The following is a 20384-nucleotide window of genomic DNA, read 5'->3' as shown; positions in this document are numbered from 1 at the left end:
TAGCAATATTCGTATTAGTAACATATGATTATATTAATGTAATAATATATAGTGTTTAGTAATATATGATTTTTTAAAAAATGCCCCCATTCCTTTGGCCAAAACGTGGTAAGATATTAAAGCTCCATCTACCATAGAGAGACCTTTGTCTTCGTTGTCTGTGGAGAGTCCCCAACCTTTCAGCTTAGCTAGCAAGGATCACAGGACTCTGATTGTGGCTCTCAATTACACAGGATATCTATGCCTTTCAGGAATATGCTCTCATGTTATAGTTTATTTCAAATGCTGGCAGTAGGAATATACCACCCCTGAACTGCGGTTATCTCAGCTAGTAAGTTGGAAGATATTTGGCTTTTCTGTAACTATTCAAAGAAAAGAATGTTGCCTCGCAGCCAGCTTCTGGGACTAGAGCAGCTAGCAGAGCTGCAGGGTGTCAGGATCCTTCTCCTCTCCCAGGAGAAGGATCTGGGAGAGGCCCAGGGAAGGGAGCTTTGTTAATTTAGGATGTTTCTTTACAAGTTCCCTGACAATTGATGAGTAGGTGCTACAAAGTGTATTTTAAAGTGTGCTTAAGGCGCATTTCCTATTTTCAACACTGGAAGATTAAGATTTGTTCTATTATTTCTCTTCTGTCCTTTAAGTCATTCAGTTGCTGGATACCACCTTCTTAAACAGGCCTTCCCTCACCACCCTTCTATTTATATATGTGCTTGTTTACTTGTTTATTGTTTACTTCGCCTTCTAGAACTGCAATGTCTGATACTGCAGCCACTGGCCACATGAGGCTATGAATCCCCTGACATGGGGTTAGTTCAAATGGAGTGAAATGTGCTATGAGTGAAAAATGCACACCAGATTTCAAAGACTCAGTACAAAAAAAAATGCAAAATATTGTTATTTTTTAATAATTTGATAAATTTTATAGTATGTCAATCGTTTTATATTGATTACATGTTAACATAGTATTCTGAATATAGTGTGTTAAACAAAACATATTAAAATTAATTTCACCTGTCTTTTTTACATTTTTAATGTGGCTATTAGAAAATTTGGAATTACACATGTGACTTGTTTTCTTTTACTACATGATAGTGCTGCTCTTGAATGGAAGCTCCTTAACAGGAAAAAATATTCTTGGTCTGCTCGGTGCTAAATCCCCAGAATGCAGTACAGTGCCTGGCACAGATTAGCCCTTGATGAGTACTTGTGAAATAAAAATCAGGAAAGTGTTTATTCACTTATTTCCTCTACAAATATTCATTAAGTGCCTACTTATTTTAAGCATTGTTTTAGGTGATGGGGATTCAATGGAGAGCAAAACAGAACAAAACAAAACAAAAAACAAAACAAAACAAAACAAAACAAAACAAAACCTTTCATGTAGCTTAAAACTGGAATTCTTTGTAGAAAGACCAGGTAGTTCAGCTACATGCTGAGAAGGGCAATAATGACCAATAATTTTCCTCAGTGGTCAAGAGTTCAGACTGAACTAGATCAGTGGTCTCAGCCGTGGCTGTATATTTACATTCACCTGGGGGAGGTATTAAAGACCACTGAAACCAGAATTTCTAGGGGTCATGGACATTTTTTTAAAAGTTTTTTAAAAGTTTGTTTTTTAAGTTTCTTTCTTGTTAATTATCCTATAATCCAATCACTGCCATGCTTTCTCCCACCTCCAAGTAATGTTCTTTATATCCCCTCTTTTATTTCAAATGCATAAAAGAAGCTGCAAAACTGTTATTCTATGGAGCATTTGAGATCTTGCTCCCTGGCATATGTCATCGGTTTGGCTCAAATAAACTCTTACAAATATATTTTTTTAAAAGTTCCTTTCTGTCACACGGGGACAAACTCCCATTTAAACACCATCTGTGAGTCTACAGCCATGCCACCCTGAACATGCCCGATCTTGTGTGATCTCCGAAGCTAAGCAGGGTCGGGCCTGGTTAGTACTTTGATGGGAGACCATCTAGGAAGACTGGGTGCTGTAGGAGTTAAAAGAAAATAAGTAAAATTAAAATAAACACCATCTGTGAGACTCTGGTTAGATTATTCTCTCTAACTCTTGGCTGGTTGTGAAACTGGAATAGTTATTCTTACATCCCCTGATTGTGGTGGGATTAAATGAGATAAGATGGACTTGCCTAGCAGATACTGGAAGATACTGGAAGTCCAATAAATATTGGCTGCTTTACCTTCCCCGGTTCTCTCCATTTAACAGAAAGGAGTTTCCTGTAGGTGACAGGCTTATTAATGAGCATCCCACAGTAGAAGAGTAGGTATCTGAGAGCCATTCATTCTCATTCTGCGTTTCATCATTACTTCATAGGAAAAACAAACAATCTAACCATTTGATATTGCACAGGAATCAAATTCATAGTCAATTTAACTGAAGAGAGAACAAAGAGCAAAGATTCCAGTTGCCAGTTTTGCCTACATTTTGTGTGGTTCACTATTATTTACGGTAATGAATTCATCTTTTAAATGCAAATGGAAGGCTCAGGCTAGAAGAACTTATGATGGTCATAGAACTAAACATTAAAACATTTAAAATATAACCACAAACGGCCAATCTAGAATTGGTGGCTTAATGAAAAATAGGCATATAAAACAATATAATATCTATGTTTGTGGTACATTTGGGATTCTGAGGGAGACTACTTACATTCTTTTTCCCATCTTTCATAGGGCCCCACTCTTCTCTCTGAGATCTACGTAGTTAGTACTAGTTCCTTTGTTCTGCATTCCCACTGGTGCTCTCAGTTTGGAGAACAAAGACTTGAATTTACTTTCAATTGCTATGACCAAGATGCGAAGCAAGCGGCATGAGAGAGCATCTCTGAGTTCTAGAATTAATGAGGGAGAATAGATAACTTCCATTAAAAGCTTCCTTGGGCCATGACAAATGGAGTCTATCTGTTTGACACTGGAGGTGAGGATGAGGGGATATTAGAATTACAACTCCCACTCTCATATGAGTTTAGCTTTTTATATTTGTTTCTTTCAGCAATATTAAGGTGGTCATCACCCCCATTTTTATAGAGGATGAAATTGAGACCGTAAGAGATAAAGCAAAAATCTCACTTATTATTATCTAATTCTGTTAATAAAAGCTGAAATCAGGATTCTGATTTTATTCTATAATTCATTAATGCTTTTAAAAATTATTTTTTATTATTAAATGTTGAGAACACATAAAAGAATATTTAAGTATATGTGTAAGGTTTAAATAATAATAATACAATGAATGCCCTCATGTACATCCAACACACGGTTTAAGAAAAAAGTCCTCCGTGTGTTCTTTCCCATTTTATCTCCAGCTCTGTTCTTTCTCAAGAGTGCTTTGGTTATTTGGGGTCTTTTGTGATTCCATACAAATTTTAGGTTTGTTTGTTCTAATTATGTGAAAAATGACATTGAAATTTTGATAGGGATTGCACTGAATCTGTAGATTGCTTTAGGTAATTTGGACATTTTTTTTTTTCTTAGAGAATTTTTATAAGAGTTTATTTGAGCCAAACTGATGATATATGCTGGGGAACAAGATCTCAAATGCTCCATTATGGACATTTTAACAATATTAATTCTTCCCATTCAAGAGCACAGAAAATTCTTGTATATATTTTTGTTTTCTTCAATTTCTTTTATCAACGTCTTATAGTTTTCAGTGAGAACTAACATGATAGTCTTATCCATGAACATGGAAAATCTCTCCATTTATTTATGTCTTCTTTGATTTCCTTCATTAAAATGTCATAATTTTTCTTATATCGATTTCGTACACATTTTGTTAAACTTATACCTAAGTATTCCAATTTCTTGGGGATACTAATGTAAATGATGTCTTTTTCATTTTAAATTCCAATTGTTCATTTTTGGTATACAGGAGAGCAACTGACTTTGTATATTAATCTTGTATCCTGCAACCTTCCTATAATCTTGTCTCTGTATTGTCTTTAGATGAAGAGAAGTACTTAATTAAATGTAGATAAATTTATGATATGAACTTTTTGTCTTTAAGAAATCATTCCCTACTCTAAAATCATAAAGATACAGTTATGTGCCACATAACAATATTTTGGTCAATCACAAACTGCAGATAGGATAGTGATCCCATAAGATTATAATGAAGCTGAAAATTTCTTATTGCCTAGTGATGTCATAGCTATTGAAATGTCACAGCATAGTGCATTACTCACATGTTTTTGGTGATGCTGGTGTAAACCTACTGTGCTTACAGTCATATAAAAATATATCACATATAATTACGTATAATACATAATACTTGATAATAATAATAAAAGACTATGTTAGAAGTTTATGTATTTACTATACTTTTTATCATTATTTTAGAGTATACTGTTTGTATTTATAAAAAAAGTTTGCTGTAAAACAGTGTGCCATGTTATGCCGGCAGCAGCTTCATTCATATTGTGTTCACCACATCTCTTGATTGCATCATTTTCTCTTAAGCTTGATTTAACCTAGTTTGTTTTGTACAGTAACATACTGTCCAGTTTTGTAGCCTAGGCAATAGGCTACACCAGATAGCCCAGGTGTGTGTGGTAGACTATCTCATCTAGGTTTGTGTAAGTGCTCTATGATGCTTGCACAACAGTGAAATCACCTAATGACAGATTTCTCAGATCATATCCCTGTCATTAAACAGCGCATGACTGTACAGATATATCTTCCAAACGTTTTGTAATTTTTTGTATTTTATCAATTCTGAAAAATTCTCTGAGCTGTTTTGTCTTTATGTCTGCCATGTTCTCTCTCTTCTGAAACTCCGTTTAGATGTATGCTAGACCTCACTCTGTCCGCCATGTTTCTAATCTCTGAACATATTTTTCATCTCTTTATCTCTTTGTGTTGCTTGCTGGATAATTTCTTCAAACTTGTCTCTTCCAGTTTACTAATTCTTTCTTTAGCTATGTGTAGACGTGCTCGCGGCGTGCGCCTGGGGCCTGGCATACCCAGGGTATGGTCTGTGTAGTTCCACCTGGGGTGCGACCCTGGGCCTGGCACACAAGGTGTATGGTCTGTGGCTCTACCTAGGTCACGAACCCAGGACTTTCTGCGTGTAAAGCAAATGTGCTAACCACTACACTATGGAGCCATTCCCTAGTTTCTTATTTTTTAAAGCATATTATGTATCATTATTTTGTAATTTTTACTCAATAATTTCAATATATGGACTTTTTGAGTTGGGGGAATCTTATTCTGATGTCTATAGTTTCTGCCAGAACTTACAGTACCTTGTTTCCTTGTGTATTATGTATTTTTTTTTTTTTTTTTTTTTTACTGTGAGGTTAATAGTCTTGTTTTCAGAAAATAAAACAAGCTGAGAGTAAAGGGCTCACCAAAGTAATACAAGTAGCAAGTAGCAGAGCAAGAATTCTAGTCAAAGTCTTTGTGACTCTAAACTCTCTCTCTATATTTTTTATATCCTGTGAAGACTTAAAGACCCTTGACTGATTAATTCTTTCATAAATCATCCCACAAGTGTTTACTGAGAGCCAAGTCAAGCATTGTCCTTGCTTCTGGGGTACAAAAAATAAACAGTATACATCTCCTTCTTGCTTAGTATGCACTGTCTACTGGGAGACATAAACATGTAAATGGATAAGTGACAATAAGGCATGGTAAGTGGACTCAGTAAGGTAGAAACAAAGTTCTCTGGGAACCTAGAGAAAATTTCTTAAGTCATTGGCTAATGCCTAGGCACAACATCATGCTTCACTGATGTGCCAGTCAGCTATGCAGTCCTATCAAGTGGCATAGTTACAGGGCTAATAATTCACATTTTCTCAAGTAAATGATGCCCCCTGGAGTTCAGCAAGGGTGCCACATGGTGAGCTGCAGGGAGGGCATTTCAGGAAGAAGGAATAAAAGAGCAAACACATAGAATAAATCTAAATCAATGGGAATAGAGCCTTAGAAATCATCTACTTAGTCTTTCTACATGATGCATAAATCCACTTCTGTTATAGGGAATTTGGTGTCTAATTTATTTAATTAATTTAGAATAAGCACTTACTTTCTGAGCAACTATATCCAAGTGTCATCTCAATAAATGCATGATCTTTATATTTAATTAAAGACCTTTGGAGGGGAAGTGTTTATAATCCCTTCACACCTAGTTTCAGGGCAGAACAAAAAAGAGTTCAGAGGAGATTTTCTGATGGCAGCACGATACAGTAGAAGGGCACTTAAGGGCATAGATTCTAGATTCAGGTTTGCTACTGTTGTGTCATCTTGGACAAGTCACTTGGATACCTTCTTAGCTTCTTTTTCTCCATCTATAAAATGAGGTCATTTGACTACAGGTCCCCTAAGGTGGCTTCTAGCATCATGATTTTCCAAGCTCCATGCCCAGAGGTCCAGAAGGGGAAGTATCTCCACCAAGGCCATTCATAGAGTGCATTAGAAAATGGCTTCAAGTGTCTGGGCTTACAGGCTCATACTTTCGCCATTCCCTCAACCTTTAAGGACAGCCAGGGTCTCCTTCCTCCACCTTCACCAGGGGCATAGCCTGGTGGGCAGGACCCCAGGGAATACATGCATCAGTGAGATGAAAACCTGGTCCTCCCAAGTGGTTGGCCACATTCACTTTGCTAATAGGTCTCCAGGGCCCAGCCTTGGCTGCAAGTGTAATCAGGAGGCCACTCCCCTCTGGCTAGGCATCATGAGTTTCCTCATTTACAGCAAAGGGGCTTTAAAGTCAGAATTTTAGCTAGAAGAGGCAGTGGGTGAGATGCTGCTATTTGCCTAAGGCCTGTGCATATGGTAGCTTAATGCTTTAGCTGAGGATGTGTGGAGATTGGGCACTTCCCTCGTTCTCCCAGATCGCGGAGGTGCTCTGCTGGGCCTAATCACTGAACATGTTTGTTCTTTAGAGAATCCCCAAAGATTTCTCTTCTCTCTCCTCATCACCCCCTCTCCCTGCTTTAATGCATTTGTTTTGAACTCTCGATCGTTCTGGCCTTTGGAAAGGGATTATGAAGCCCATAAGAAGGAAGCTGTGATTTTATATCACAGAACTTGAGCTTTTTCTGCCCTTCCAACCTTGACCAGGCACTTGGAGATTTTTCGTTTTTTCTTTTTTCTTTTCTTCTTCTTTTTTTTTTAAATGTGGAAGAGGAAGAGACAAGGAGGAGCCAGCTGAAAATAATTTTAAAAATAGCTTGCGAGGTATGATTGAGGTGGGGTAGTTTGATGGAGGTGTGCCTTTCTGAAAAGGCTGGGTGGCCTAGGTGAAGGGAACCAGGTAACCCTGATGCCTGCTGAGAACCCTAAACTTTACAGATGAGGACATCCAGGGTTCTGTCCCAGGTAATAAGATGAGGCCATGTGTCTTGGGGTTCTGCTCTAGGGACCAGGACTATTATCCTTTAGCTCTCAGAGTGAAGGGACAGGAAATGTACTCCCCTGTGATCCATGGGTTAACTGTGCATGTAGGGGTCGGGGCTTGGCATGATGAGAACGTAAAATAGAGAAGGAGAAGGCAGAATGGCACTGGACAGAGGATACTCGTGCAGGACATAGGACTGAAGATTTTACTTTTCTATGTGCCTCCCTCTGTTCTGACAGAAGTTACATGCCAGTGTGACTCATGGGAATAGTCTCCTGCCTGATAGGGTTTGCAAAGTTCTTATTTCCTAAAATGAATCATCTCTTTAATCTAGTTCCCCAGTGCTAGGAAGTCTTCTTTGAGTAGAGATTCATTTATTTGGGACAAAGCACTTCTTTTTCTGAGAATTCTCTTTGAAAGTGCAATTGCCTTTGCGAAGAGGGTATAGATAAGGGGGATTCTCTTGTATAAACTAGCTGATTAGAAGGCTTTCCTTCCCAAAGGACATGCCGGGGAGCAGGAGAGCACTGATCCTTGGTGGGAGTGGAAGTCACTTGGAGTGGGAATGTGGACACCTGGGAAAGGGTGGACTACCAACCAAGAGGATATGCTGGAGTCAAAGCTCAACTTCTCCCAGGGTGGCTTAGAGCCATCTCAAATCTTTGAGGACAAGTACTCGGATTTCCTGTTCTCTCAGTCTCTCCCTCCCTCCTTTCCTTCCTTCCTTTGGCAAATATTAGGTGTCTACTATGTGTGAGATACCATGTTAGGCCTCAGGATTCTCAGATGAGACCTGGATATTTTATTAAAGAGTCTTGGTCTGGCAGGCAGATGTAAAACAACATTGTGCAACAAATCTTTGCAGATGCTGTGATTGGAACAAGTGCAAAGTGCAGGGTAGCGGGAGTATTATAAATGCAAGAAGAATGGTTACAGAGGATTTTTGGAGAACGTGGTACCTTGGCTGAGGTTCTAATGTGGGCAAATTCACCAGGTACATGACAGGGGCTTGGAGTGGTGGAAGTAGTGATGGGGTGGGTTATGGGAGAGCATTCCAAGAAGCAGCAGGAATAAAAGTGTTGAGATGTGAAATAGTATGGTGTTTAAAAACTGTAAGTCGTTCATAATTGCTGGAGCTAAAAGGGCAGGGACAGATACATGACAAGGGACAAGACTGGGAGGGTTTTGTATACCAGAACTTCTACGCCCTGGGACATCACTGAGGACATTTAAGAAACAAGATCAGATGTTGATGTTAATTTCTTTCTATTTATTTATATATTTATTTATTTATTTATTTATTTATTTATTTATTTATTTATAAATATTTTTTAATTATAGTTGACATACAATATTATATTAGTTTCAGGTGTTCAACATAGTGATTAGACATCTATATAACTCATGAAGTGATCGCCCCAATAAATCTAGTACCCATCTGACATCGTACACAGTCATTACAACATTATTGATTATATTCCTTATACTATACTTTATATCTCCATGAGTATTTTGTAACTACCATTTTGTACTTCTTAATCCCTTCTCCCTTTTTCACCTACTCCCCCAATCTCCCTCCCATCTGGTAACCCTCAAAATGTTCTCTGTATCTATGAGTTTGTTTCTGTTTGTTTTGTTCTTTAGATTCTACATGTAAGTGAAATCATATGGCATTTGTCTTTTTCTATCTCTCTTACTCTGCCTAGCACAATACCCTCTAGGTCCATCATGAAATATGTTCTTTCATCCCTTTACTTTTAGTCTGTGTGTCTTTTAATCCTGAAATGAGTCTCCTGTAGGCAGCCTAATAAGGGTCTTGTTTTCTTATTCATTCAGCCACCCTATCTTTTGATTGGAGCACTAATTATTTTTCACTTGAAGTACTTGTTGATAGATATGTAGTTATTGCCATTCTTTATTCATATTTTTGGTACATATTTTTTTCTTCTTAAGTTTCTCCAATATTTCCTGTAATTCTGACTTGGTGGTGATGAACTCCTTTAGCTGTTTCTTGTCTAGGAAGCTCTTTATCTGTTCTTTGATTCTAAATGATAGGTTTGCTGAGTAGAGTAATCTTGATTGTAGGTCCTGGCTTTCTATCATTTTGAATATTTGTGCCAAGCCCTTCTGGCCTGAAAAGTTTCTGTTGAGAAATTGACTGACAGTCTTATGGGAGCTCTCTTGCAGGTAACTAATTGATTTTCTCTTGCTTCTTTTAAGATCCTCTCTTTGTCTTTAAAGTTTGGCATTTTAATTATGATATGCCTTGGTGTGGGCTTTGAGGGACTCATTTTGTTTTGGACTCTCTGTGCCTCCTGGGCTTATATGTCTATTTCCATCACCAGGTTAGGGAAGTTTTCAGTCATTATTTCATCATTATTACTTGAAATAGATTTTCAATTTCTTGCTCTCTCTCTCCTCCTTCTGGTACCCCTGTGATACAAATACTGTTGTACTTGATGTTGTCCCAAAGGCTCCTTAAACTATTCTCATTTTTTTGGATTTTTTTTCTTATTGCTGTTCTGATTAGGTGTACTCTCTTACCTCATCCTCTAAACAGCTGATGCAACTCTCTGCTTCATTCAATCTGTTAATTCCCTCTAATGTACTCTTCATCTCAGATATTGTAGTCTTCACTTCTGACTGGTTCCATTACGTTTTCCATCTCTATTTTTATGTTTTCTATCTCTTTGTTAAAATTCTAAGTTCATCTACTCTTCCCCTAAGTTCATTGAGCATCCTTATAACCAGTGTTCTGAACTCTGCATAGTAGATTGCTTGTCTCTACTTTGTTTAGTTCTTTTTCTGGAGCTTTGTTCTGTTCTTTCATGTGTGACATGTTTCTTTGTCTCCCCCATTTTGGTTGCCTCCCTGTATTTATTTCTATGTATTAAGTAGGGGTCCTAAGTCTCCTGGTCTTAGTAGAGTGGCTTTATGTAGTAGATGTCCTGTGGGGCCCAGGGGCACAGTCTTCCCTGGTCACCTGAGCGAGGTACTCAAGATGTGTCTTTTGTGTGGGTCGTGTATGCCCTCCTGATGTAGTTGAGCCTTGGCTGCTGTTTGCACTTTGATGGGAGGGTTTGACCCTTGAGCTGATTGGTTGCGAGGATTACCTGGTGAAGGGCTGACACTATGGAGCAGGATTCACTTTAGCAGGACTCTACTGCCTGCCAAGTCTGCTCTTCGGGTGTGTCCTCCTCAGATGCAGCCTTGGGCGGTGCTCCAGGTCATAGTTGGTTGAGGCAGGCCACTGGGTGTGCCGGCCCAAGGGCCTCTTAGGAGGAGCCCAGCTACAGGCCAAGTTTAGCCACAGCCTGAGCACTTCCAGGGCTACCTGGTAAAAGTGACCAAGCAATCTATTCAGATGGCTGCCAACCATGCTGGGCTTATAAGTGCCTTGAGAGGCCAAGCCAGAAACCAAGGCCAGCTGCCGCTAGTGCTGGGCTTGGTGCTGCTCAGCAAAAGTACAAGGCACACCAAGTCCAGATGCTGATTCTTTGGGTTTTGTGAACCTTTGAGAGAATTTAAGAAAGTCCACAACATAAGCCAAGACAGGCCATTTGTATAGAATAAACCACTGGAGGCACCTTGAATGGGCCTGCAGAGTCTCAGGGAGTCACTTGGCAGAGCAACTTGTGTTATCCAGGTTGATGGAGACTCGCATATGGTGGTTGCCTGTGTCTGTACTGTAGGATAGGGAAGAGCTCAATCGAGGAACAATGAATACTGCCAGCACGTCTATCTGGGAAAAAGCTGCCCTTTAGCCTTCACCTTAAAACCAGACAATTCAGTTACTCCTTCTATGTCCCTGGCACTCCTCAAGCAGCTGCCCCAGCACTGGCACTCAGAGTGAGTGAGTCCATCGCTGAGTAAGTCCATGTGTAGACTCTTTAAGAGGAATGCCTGCAAATCCCATTGCCCTCTGTCTCACTCAGCCACAATCTGCTTGTTTTTCACAGCCAGACGGTATGTGGACTTCTCTTCCCAGCACTGGACCCCTGGGCTGGGGAGCCCAGTATGAGCCCGTTGCTCCTGGGGCAGAGGGGAGGGGACTCTGCAACCAAGAAATCCTTCCTGATTCTCAATCACCACACGCAGTTGTGAGACTGGACTATTTTGCCTCTCCTTCCCTCCTACCAGCCTCAAGGTGACCTCTTATGTACGTTCCCAGTTATATGACTTCTCTGTTCAGCCAGACCTCAGGAGACTCCCAGTGATGGTTGCTATGTAGTTTCATTATAATTTTGGTATGGTTATGAGAGGAGACATGCACAGCTTCTACATCTACTCCATCTTGGCTGGTCCTCGAGATAATGCCATTTAATTTCTATAGTCATTTAGATGGTAAAGAATGGGTTGTGGGAGGGTCAGGGAAACTTGCTTAGGAGACACTTGCAATAGGTGCCTGAACTAGGGATATGGTGGGTAAAGAGTCTTAAACGAATAACTTCTTTCTCACATAATTATGCTTCTCATGGTAAGAAATCATAAATTTTAATTTGCACATTTGTAAAAACATCTCACTTTCACTGCTGCAAGTGAGAGGGCTATACTTACTGCAGTCAGCTTGTGTAGATTGATCTAGACTCGTAGTAAAGAAACTTCCCTGTGACATTGTACAAAGAGGTAGCCTTCACTAGAAGCAGCCTACAGCTTATCCTGCTACCCCAACAAGAAAAATGATACTTAATGAAGACGCCATCCCCATCCTGAGACACTCAGCAAATCCAGATTGCCTCTGGAGGTGGCCCCAGCTCAGTCTAGCTCTTGCGATGATGTCATGGACATTGACACACAGGCTAAGCACTGTGTGGACCACTGTATGAACCAGCCAGAGGGACTGCTCTCAAGGGCTGGCATATCATAGAGGGCCGAATATTTGTTGCCATAGAATCTCACTGTAGGGAGATAATAATTCATAAAAAATTAAGATGGCTATATCAACATTAATTGCATAAAGGAAAACCAAATTCAGAGGTGGGATTCCAAAGAGGGGATTGCATTAGGTTGCAGCTCCCAAATCCTGCTGCGCAGAACTTACTTAGGGAGCTTTTTAAAAAACATGGGTTTCTGGGCTCCATCACTAGGAAATTTGGGATCAAGTTTGAGATTTTGTACTTTAAAATATTTTCAAGCAAATCTGAAAACCACTGGACCATGTAATCTGTGCTTAACACATTGCCTGGCACATAGACGTGCTCAGTAAATATGGTAAGAATGAAAGAGTCTCCAAAGTCCATCCCAAAGCCGTGATTCCATGTATTCTTCTGGTTGGGGAGACAGGAAGGAGGTGTCCCTGGAAGAATCTTTGAGTCACAGGAATCAATAATTGGAATAGTTTGGTAACTTTGCAGCTATTTCATGAATACCAGAGATGTGGGGGAAGGTGGGGCAGCCAGATTTCAGCTTTCCCACCTTCCTCTGAATCAGCTTTTAAGCTGAACTCAGTTTCTATTTGAGAAAGGTGAGCTGGTTTTTGCAAAGCTGTGAGATAGAACTTACCTTTTTTTCCCCCTGAGAAAACAAGAGGTGTGAGAATCCAAGTGCCTCCAGCTCAAAATACAAAGACACAAGAAAGGTGGAGGAGGGACTCAGGATCAGGACTTGAGGCTCAAGGCCTCTGATCAGCCAACCAGGTATACGTTTGTGCAGTGCCAAGACCCTCTGGGTCCATCACCCTGTAATGACAAGCATAGTTGGAGACCCCAGGGGAATCCCAATATTTGAATGTGGACCTCAGTATGGAAAAATCTTAGCAACCTGAGGCTACTTGTGAACTCAGGGGTCTCCCTCTCTTCTTTTGATCCACACAATGCAGGGTCCATGCTCTGAGGCTCTGAGTCCAGGTCCCTTTAAAGCCTCTTCTCAAGTCAAATTCCTTCTGCTCCAGGCTCTCAGGGGCAGAGTGCTCCCTGCTGTTGTTACTGCCTTCTGGTTCCCTCCACCCCCCTTATTGCATGGAACCATTTAGAGTTCTCTTTTGTAATATATATTGTTTGTTTTTAAATAGTGATTTTTTAAATTATAAGCAGTACATGTTTATATAAAAAGTTGGAAAACAAAGGAGCTTCACAGTTGAATTCTGGTTGTTGAGGAAGCCTCTGAGAGCTGTGATAAATGCAAAAAGGAGTCCTGAAAAAGGCCCTAGTGGCTTCCTCTGATGCCCTGTCTTTTTAGCTCCCAGCCCCTTCAGAAGCTTTCTCAAGACTCTGTCCAATGTCCAGGTCTTAGACAGCATAGAAATCACCTCTTATGCTAGGTACCCCTGTGAATAGAAACTTTTTTACACTGAGATTCTAAATTTGGATACAGAGCTCAAGGTTGTTAAAGAGATTTTGTTATGTTGGCTCAGAAATCAGTGAGATACCATAGAACCATGTGGCATGAAGCTTACTGCCTTAAAGGAAAAATTCTGTTTTGCCATCATAAATATGAGAGCTCACACTTTCTTCTTTCCTGCCTCTTGGAGATGTTATGGTAGAATGAAATGTTGTTATGGGGGCATTATGTGGCTCTTGAGGTACCTGCTGGAGACAACAAGCAACCAGCAAGTTCATAAACTTGTGTAACATACAATATTGGTGCATGAAGTGTAGGTGTGCAGAGATGTACAGGTGCCCTGGTCAAGCCTGGGGCACTTAGAACCCTGGGCTGGTAGCACCTTGTTGTGAGCAGTTTCTCTTTACCCCAGGTTGTCACACAAATATAAATTTTTACATGTAGCATGATGTGAAGGTTGGGAAACACTCTTCTATACGATGGTTTTCAGTCTTGGTTCTGTAAGAGGATAAAGGTTTCATTCAAGACACACTTCTAGGGGTTACTTGAATGAATCTTACTAATGGGACTTTGGAGATTACATCTTGCTCAGCCCTCAATTCTGTGCACATTTCTCACAAATGCTCATTAAATGGACTCTGGCATGTCCAGTGATGAGAGCTCAGTACCTCACAAGAACTCATGTTCCATTTTTGGACAGCTCAAAGCTCAAGAAAATCCTTTTTTTTTTTAAATAAATTTTTTTGTTAGTTTCAAGTATACAGTACCTTGGTTAGACATTTATATTGTTTATAAAATGATCCTCCTAATTGCTCTTTCTCTCCTCTGGTTTTTCCACTTAGCCAATATATTAATGCTAACTGCATTCCCTATGCCGTGCTCCTCATCCCTGTGACCATTGGTGAAGGGTTAAAGAAGTACACATTAGTAGTTGATCAAAGAAAATCCTTTTTATTGAGCCAGAAGCTACCTCCCTATAAATTCTATACGTTGACCCATATCAGTTTCCCATGTTAATATCTTACATTTGTATGGTACATTAGTTACAATTAATGAACAGACGTCAATACATTATTATTAGGGAAACTCCGCACTTTAGGCAGATTTCCTCAATATTAACCTAATGATCTCTCTCTGTGCTAGGATTACATCCAAGATAGCATATTATATTTAGTTCTCCAGTCTCCTAAAGCTTCTTCCTCTTGGCTGCAACGGTTTCTCAGATTTCCCTTTTCTTTTGATGATTTTGACCGTATTGAGGAATACTGGTCAGGTATATTGTAGGATAATTTTTTATTGGAATTTGTCTGTTTTTCTCATAATAAGATTGGGGTTATAGGTTTTGAGATGATGACCACTGAGGCAAAGTGCCATTTTCATCAAATCCTATCAATGGCACACACCATCAACATGATTTATGACTGCTGATGCTGACCTGAATCACTTGACTATGGTAGTGTTTGTCTAGTGTCTCTACTGTAAAGTTGCCCTTTTTCTCCCTTTCCATGCTGTGCTTTTTGGAAACCAGTCACTATGCACAGCCCGTGCTTAGGGAGTAGGAGTCGTGCTCCTCCTCCTCTAGAGTGAAGTATCTATATAATTTATTAGGAACTCTTTTGAGTGGGAGATATGTCTCTTTCCCTTATTTATTTCTTTATTAAACCATTTATTTACATCAGTATGGGCTCCTGGATATTATTTTATACTTTGAGTTATAATCCAATACTACTTCATTTTGTTGCTAAAATTGTTCCAGCTTTAGCCATTGGAAGCTCTTTCAGTTGGTTTCTGTGTCCTTTTAATATACTTTCATTAAAGTGGGGTTTTTGTTTTTTTTGAGCACTTCTTTACTTTCTGTCATTACAAGATGCTTCAGGCTCATCTTGTACATTTCCTACCTCAGTCCTAGAATCAATCATTTCTCCAAGGAGCCTTGGTTCCTCTTATTGGAGAATGGAATTAGAAACCAAGATCTGAGTGCTAGGTGTACTTGTTTCTACTGGGGTGTTATTACTTTTAGGACCTCTTAGCTGATAAAGCAAAGTGTGTGTGTGTGTGTGTGTGTGTGTGTGTGTGTGTGTGTGTGTGTACACATGCATATACTAACTCTTTTTTTTTTTTTAGGGTGAGGCAATCCTTCGTTGACCTCACAGATTGCAAGAAACTTGTCAGCTTAAAATTCCTTATTTTTTTGACTTTTTATGACTATAGCACCTGGTCTTCCTAGGTGGTCTCCCATCCAAGGACTAACCAGGCCCGACCCTGGTTAGCTTCCGAGATCAGACAGGATCAGGCTTGTTCAGGGTAGCATGGCCGTATACATATACTAACCCTTCTATATGCACTTATCCATAAATATTTCTATATGTAGCCATCTTTATCTATATTAAGTTAAGCCTGAGTTCTTACTGATATCTCCAACTCTAATCTGTTATCATATGATGGTAATGTTAATGTTGACCTTGATTATCTATACATTTCCACTTTAACAGTGAGAAACCTGGTTCATACCATCTGCCATCCATTTGTTGTTGCTTGATTCCATTATATATATATGGCAGTATCTCAAAACGTTTGTTTTATCTTCTCTCAGATCAAACATCTTTAGTTCCTTTCATTATTTAGGCTCCACACCATTTTGCATAACCACCATCAATTCTGAGTCTCTGGTTTTCCTGTTTCATGAGAAATAAAGAAAGATCTCTCTCTCTGTTTCATAAATGAGAAAAATGAACTCTAGCATATACGAAGCACCAGTTTAAGTAATTTACACATATGAATTCAGTTAATCCACACAACAACACTTTAAGGTTGGTACTGCTATTATTCCTATATTACATGAGGAGGAGTTAATAATTCGCTGAAGGCTAAATGACTAATGAGTAGTGGAGCTTGATTCAAAGCCAGAGTCTGCTTCAGAGTATGTATCTACGAGCATTATTTTATGCCATATTGTTGCTAGAAAGATCTTTCTGAAGTACTGCTTTGTGTATGTAATTCCAAGCCTCGCAAACTGTTAATGGTTCACTATTAATACCAAGTACTTTAGCTTAGCGTTTAGTGCCTTCCACAACCCAATGTACACCATGCTCGAATTTAACTAGCATGAGCAGTGAAGACCCCTAAAGTATGCCAGATACTCTCGCTTCAGCTAATGAACATGCTCTCTACTGTTCCTTCCAAATACAACCCAGAGTGAGCCACACTCTTTCCAAAAAGCCCCGTATTCTCTTGGCCAGACTGCTTTCACAGTGGTCTCTTCCTTTTTTTGACACTCATTGTCCATATTTTTATTTGGTATTTATTCTGGATTGTGTTTTGTTAATGCACTTTTCATTTATCTGTTCAGTCTCTCCAACTCATCGGCAATGCCAGCTTGTCATTGTTGATGGTTATAATTTTTAATCCTCATAAACTTATTTAATGAGAAGTTGGGACTCAGTCAGGTTTGCCATTGTAGTAGTTGCTCAAATGTCATCATTATCCAACCAATAGACAACCAAATCCTGTATATAGCACACATTAGCAAATCAAATTAGTTTGGTTTGAGGCTATGGCCCATGCTCTATGCAGTCCCTTCTCCTTTAGATCATTTCCCTTTTCTGGAAGCTGAGTCAAGATAAACTATTCTAAATAGTCCACATTATTACAGCTCTGTGGAGGGCTTAGCTGTGCTAGGCAATATTAAGTTGAAGTATTGTACCTTATTCCTATTTCAATATGGCTAGTATACCAAGTTTTACATAGGTGGGTCTGGCATCAGCTGTGTTTCAGCTTTGGATAAATATCATTTGATTCCCTAAGTGAAGGCTGGAAGGAAGAGAACCCCTTGCTTCTGCTTCAAAGAGTAGAACCTAGATTCAAGAGGAAGCTTGTTTTTGTTCTATTTTAGTCATTTCAGCACCACCATCATGATTTTTGCTGTACCTACACAGTACTCACATTGTTTTTTTAACTTAAATTTTAGTCTCATTCTAAATAATAACAAACACAAAATTATAGGTTTCATGTGCTAGCTATAGTTTTTCAAATGGATGTTAAAATAAACACATAACAATTAGATAACTGTTTTATGTATACTATACATAATTATAATTATGTCACATGCCTTCATTGTAGGCTCACCATCCTTTAAGATGCATTGTTCTGCTGCTTTGGTCTCCCCACTCCACCTCTTTCTATATGTGAATTCTCTCCTGATCAGGTCACCTATGTTCAGGCTGGGTGACTGTATTCTGGTGGGTTCCACTAACGCACCTTCAGAGCCACTCGGGGTGAAAGCATTCCTGGGCAAGACTATGGGCATTTTCTTCTTTTTAGCAAAAGCGGCTCAGCTTTTACTCTTACCATGTTCAGGGCTCCTAGTTAAGATTTTATTTGAAGAAAGAATTATGTGAATTTTTAAAATGTGAAAACCATAGGACAAATCAATCCAGAGTAAACACTGATAGAAATATCATTTGTTTGGGCAGTTATTCATTCAGTCATTCATACATTCATCTAGCACTTCTGTAAGCCTTGCTTAGCTCTTATTGGCTTTGGGGTCAGGAGAACTGGCTTCAAGTGTATCTTGTTTATTGTAATGAAGCAAAAAAAAATGTCTAGGTGGCTTGAGGTGAAACCATGCCCAGCACTGTTTCAAGTCTCTTCCACTTGATCTAGGTTGAGAGTAAGCCTTTGGTTCAAGCTGAGAAGCCCTCTTCCAAGATCAAAAATGTCAGAATGACTCAATTATTGCCTAAGGTAAGAAATGGTACTTAGTGTCTTTTGTTTAGGAGAGGTAAAGAGCAGGTAGGTAGCCAGGGTAGTTTCTAACAGGCATTTTTGGTCAACTCAGTATAACACGATGAGCACATTCTATCTGCATCCCGATGCCCCATCTCCATATGACATTAAATGTTGCTATTTATTGATACTAAGACTACCTCTTTCCTAATCAATCAATCAATCAACCAACCAATCAATCAATTAATCAATGGCAGGATTGGGAGGGATTCAAGTGAGTAGGTCAAGTCAATAATGTAGAGAAAATGGGAGCTTATGTTGCACCAAGGAAAATTTGCAGGAAGAACTTCTCCATGTTAGGGCAGTAAGATATCGAAATGATGAAAATAGTGGCCAACACTTATGAAACAGTCTATATAGATTGCCTCATCTACCTCACAAAAAGTATGAACTTGGTCCCATTGTTGTTTGCACGGTAGTGAGGAGATTATTGAAGCTTAGGTAAAGGGTGTGATCCGTTTAAGATCTACAGCTAATAAGTGGAGCAGGGATTCAAACCCAGAGGCCATCTGCTTGACCACTCTGTTTTTCTCTGCAAAAACTTTAAAAACAGATTTAGGCCTAGATTTGGTTCAGATTCATCCTTGCTGTGGGGATGGTGCTGGAGGAAATAACCTCCTGAGACATTTTCTTGCCTGAGGCTTCTGTAACTTTTCCATTTTCTCCTTCTATAGAGTACAAACACTGGCATTACTTCACTCCCTTTTGTGGATACCAAGGGAAAGAAAAATGTGATTAACTTCCCATGCATCAGCAACAAAATCCTGCTAAAGCCACCTCTAATGTATCAGGTGAGTGCAGGGCAGTAGACGAGGCCCTGTGCAAGAAGGCAAAAGACCTGATTTCAGTCTAGAACCAAGTTTAGAAAGGCCCAGGATGGTGGGAAAAGCACAATGTCACCAAAGAGTTGGGTTCTAGTCCTGTTCTTACTCTTTACAATGAATGTAAACTTCAGCAATTAAGTCATTGACTTTCTTTTATCTACAAAACAGGCTCTCTATAGGGTTGCCATGAGGATTCATTGAGGAAAGGAAAAATGAACTGTTTGTTGTATAAATGGTAAAAGTGTACAAATGTTTTTTTTTTTAATTTTATCTCCAATTCTCCCTACAATTTTTGTGTAAGGACCAAATAAGATAATGTGAGGACTAGCCAAGTTTAAAGAGATATTACACACTCATAAGTTTGAGTGTTTGTGCCCTTGGTCAAGTCACTTCATATAGTTAGGAACTGGCCTTTTCAAGAGCAGCTATAAAATACTCTTCCCATCTCTTCCTGCTATAAAATGTCGCTGGAGTTGTCAACTGCATATTGTAATATACATGGGTCTCACAGAGAATAATGAGAATGAGACAGATACTTTCTTTGAGAGAAGGACTGAGAAAACGTACTGTCTCATAATAATTACCATTTCTCCCTGTAGCGACAGGAGTAGAGTCTTTCTGGAAGTTGTTCTTGGTTAGATAAATGGTTTAGGACATCCAAAAGAAGGCTAAGGGATCCTTTATCTCAAGTCTCTTGCCCTGGACAGGAGAATCAAACTCACAATCAGATGTCAGCCTCTGAGCTCCAGGCTTCAGAAAAGCCTTTACCTTCAAGCATTAACACCCAAGATCCTACACCTGAGAAGGAACCACCAAGGAAACACAAGGTGCCTCTGACAGCATCAGGTATGTCTTCCGGGGCAGCAGCAAGGTGTAGACGGGTGGTTAGAGACGGTCAGGTGTCAAGAGCTGAGCTGAACTGGAGAAGGCTAAGTTGCTAGGTGTTGGAATAGTCGATTAAGGCAACAAGCCAAAATGAAAGTAACGGTCAAAGCTTTCATCACTTTCTCTGACAGATTAAGCAGGAGGCTAAACAGAAGAAAGCACTGACTCCCCACTGTTCCATTTCCCACCATAGGCTGGCACCAGGCCAGGGGCAGATGTATCAGTACAGTAAGAGGAACTATCTCACTGCCTAGGTA

General features: G+C 39.5%; 1 protein-coding gene and 2 pseudogenes across 1 annotated transcript in view; 2 read left to right on the top strand and 1 right to left on the bottom strand.

Annotated features, from left to right (window-relative positions):
• DYRK4 (dual specificity tyrosine phosphorylation regulated kinase 4) overlaps positions 1-20384 on the top strand; it is a 54565-nt gene that overhangs the window by 14012 nt on the left and 20169 nt on the right. The window contains exons 3-5 of the mRNA XM_039869066.1: positions 18296-18376; positions 19093-19209; positions 19950-20088. Coding sequence (XP_039725000.1) covers positions 18296-18376; positions 19093-19209; positions 19950-20088 — 337 coding nt within the window. The remainder of the gene's footprint in view (positions 1-18295; positions 18377-19092; positions 19210-19949; positions 20089-20384) is intronic.
• On the top strand, positions 1876-1994 carry LOC120607501 (uncharacterized; annotated as a pseudogene).
• LOC120607526 (uncharacterized) lies at positions 15836-15954 on the bottom strand (annotated as a pseudogene).

This window comes from Pteropus medius, unplaced genomic scaffold (assembly GCF_902729225.1).
Source record: "Pteropus medius unplaced genomic scaffold, Ma_sr-lr_union100, whole genome shotgun sequence".
Taxonomy (NCBI): domain Eukaryota; kingdom Metazoa; phylum Chordata; class Mammalia; order Chiroptera; family Pteropodidae; genus Pteropus; species Pteropus medius.
This window is presented reverse-complemented; position numbering and strand designations above follow the sequence as displayed.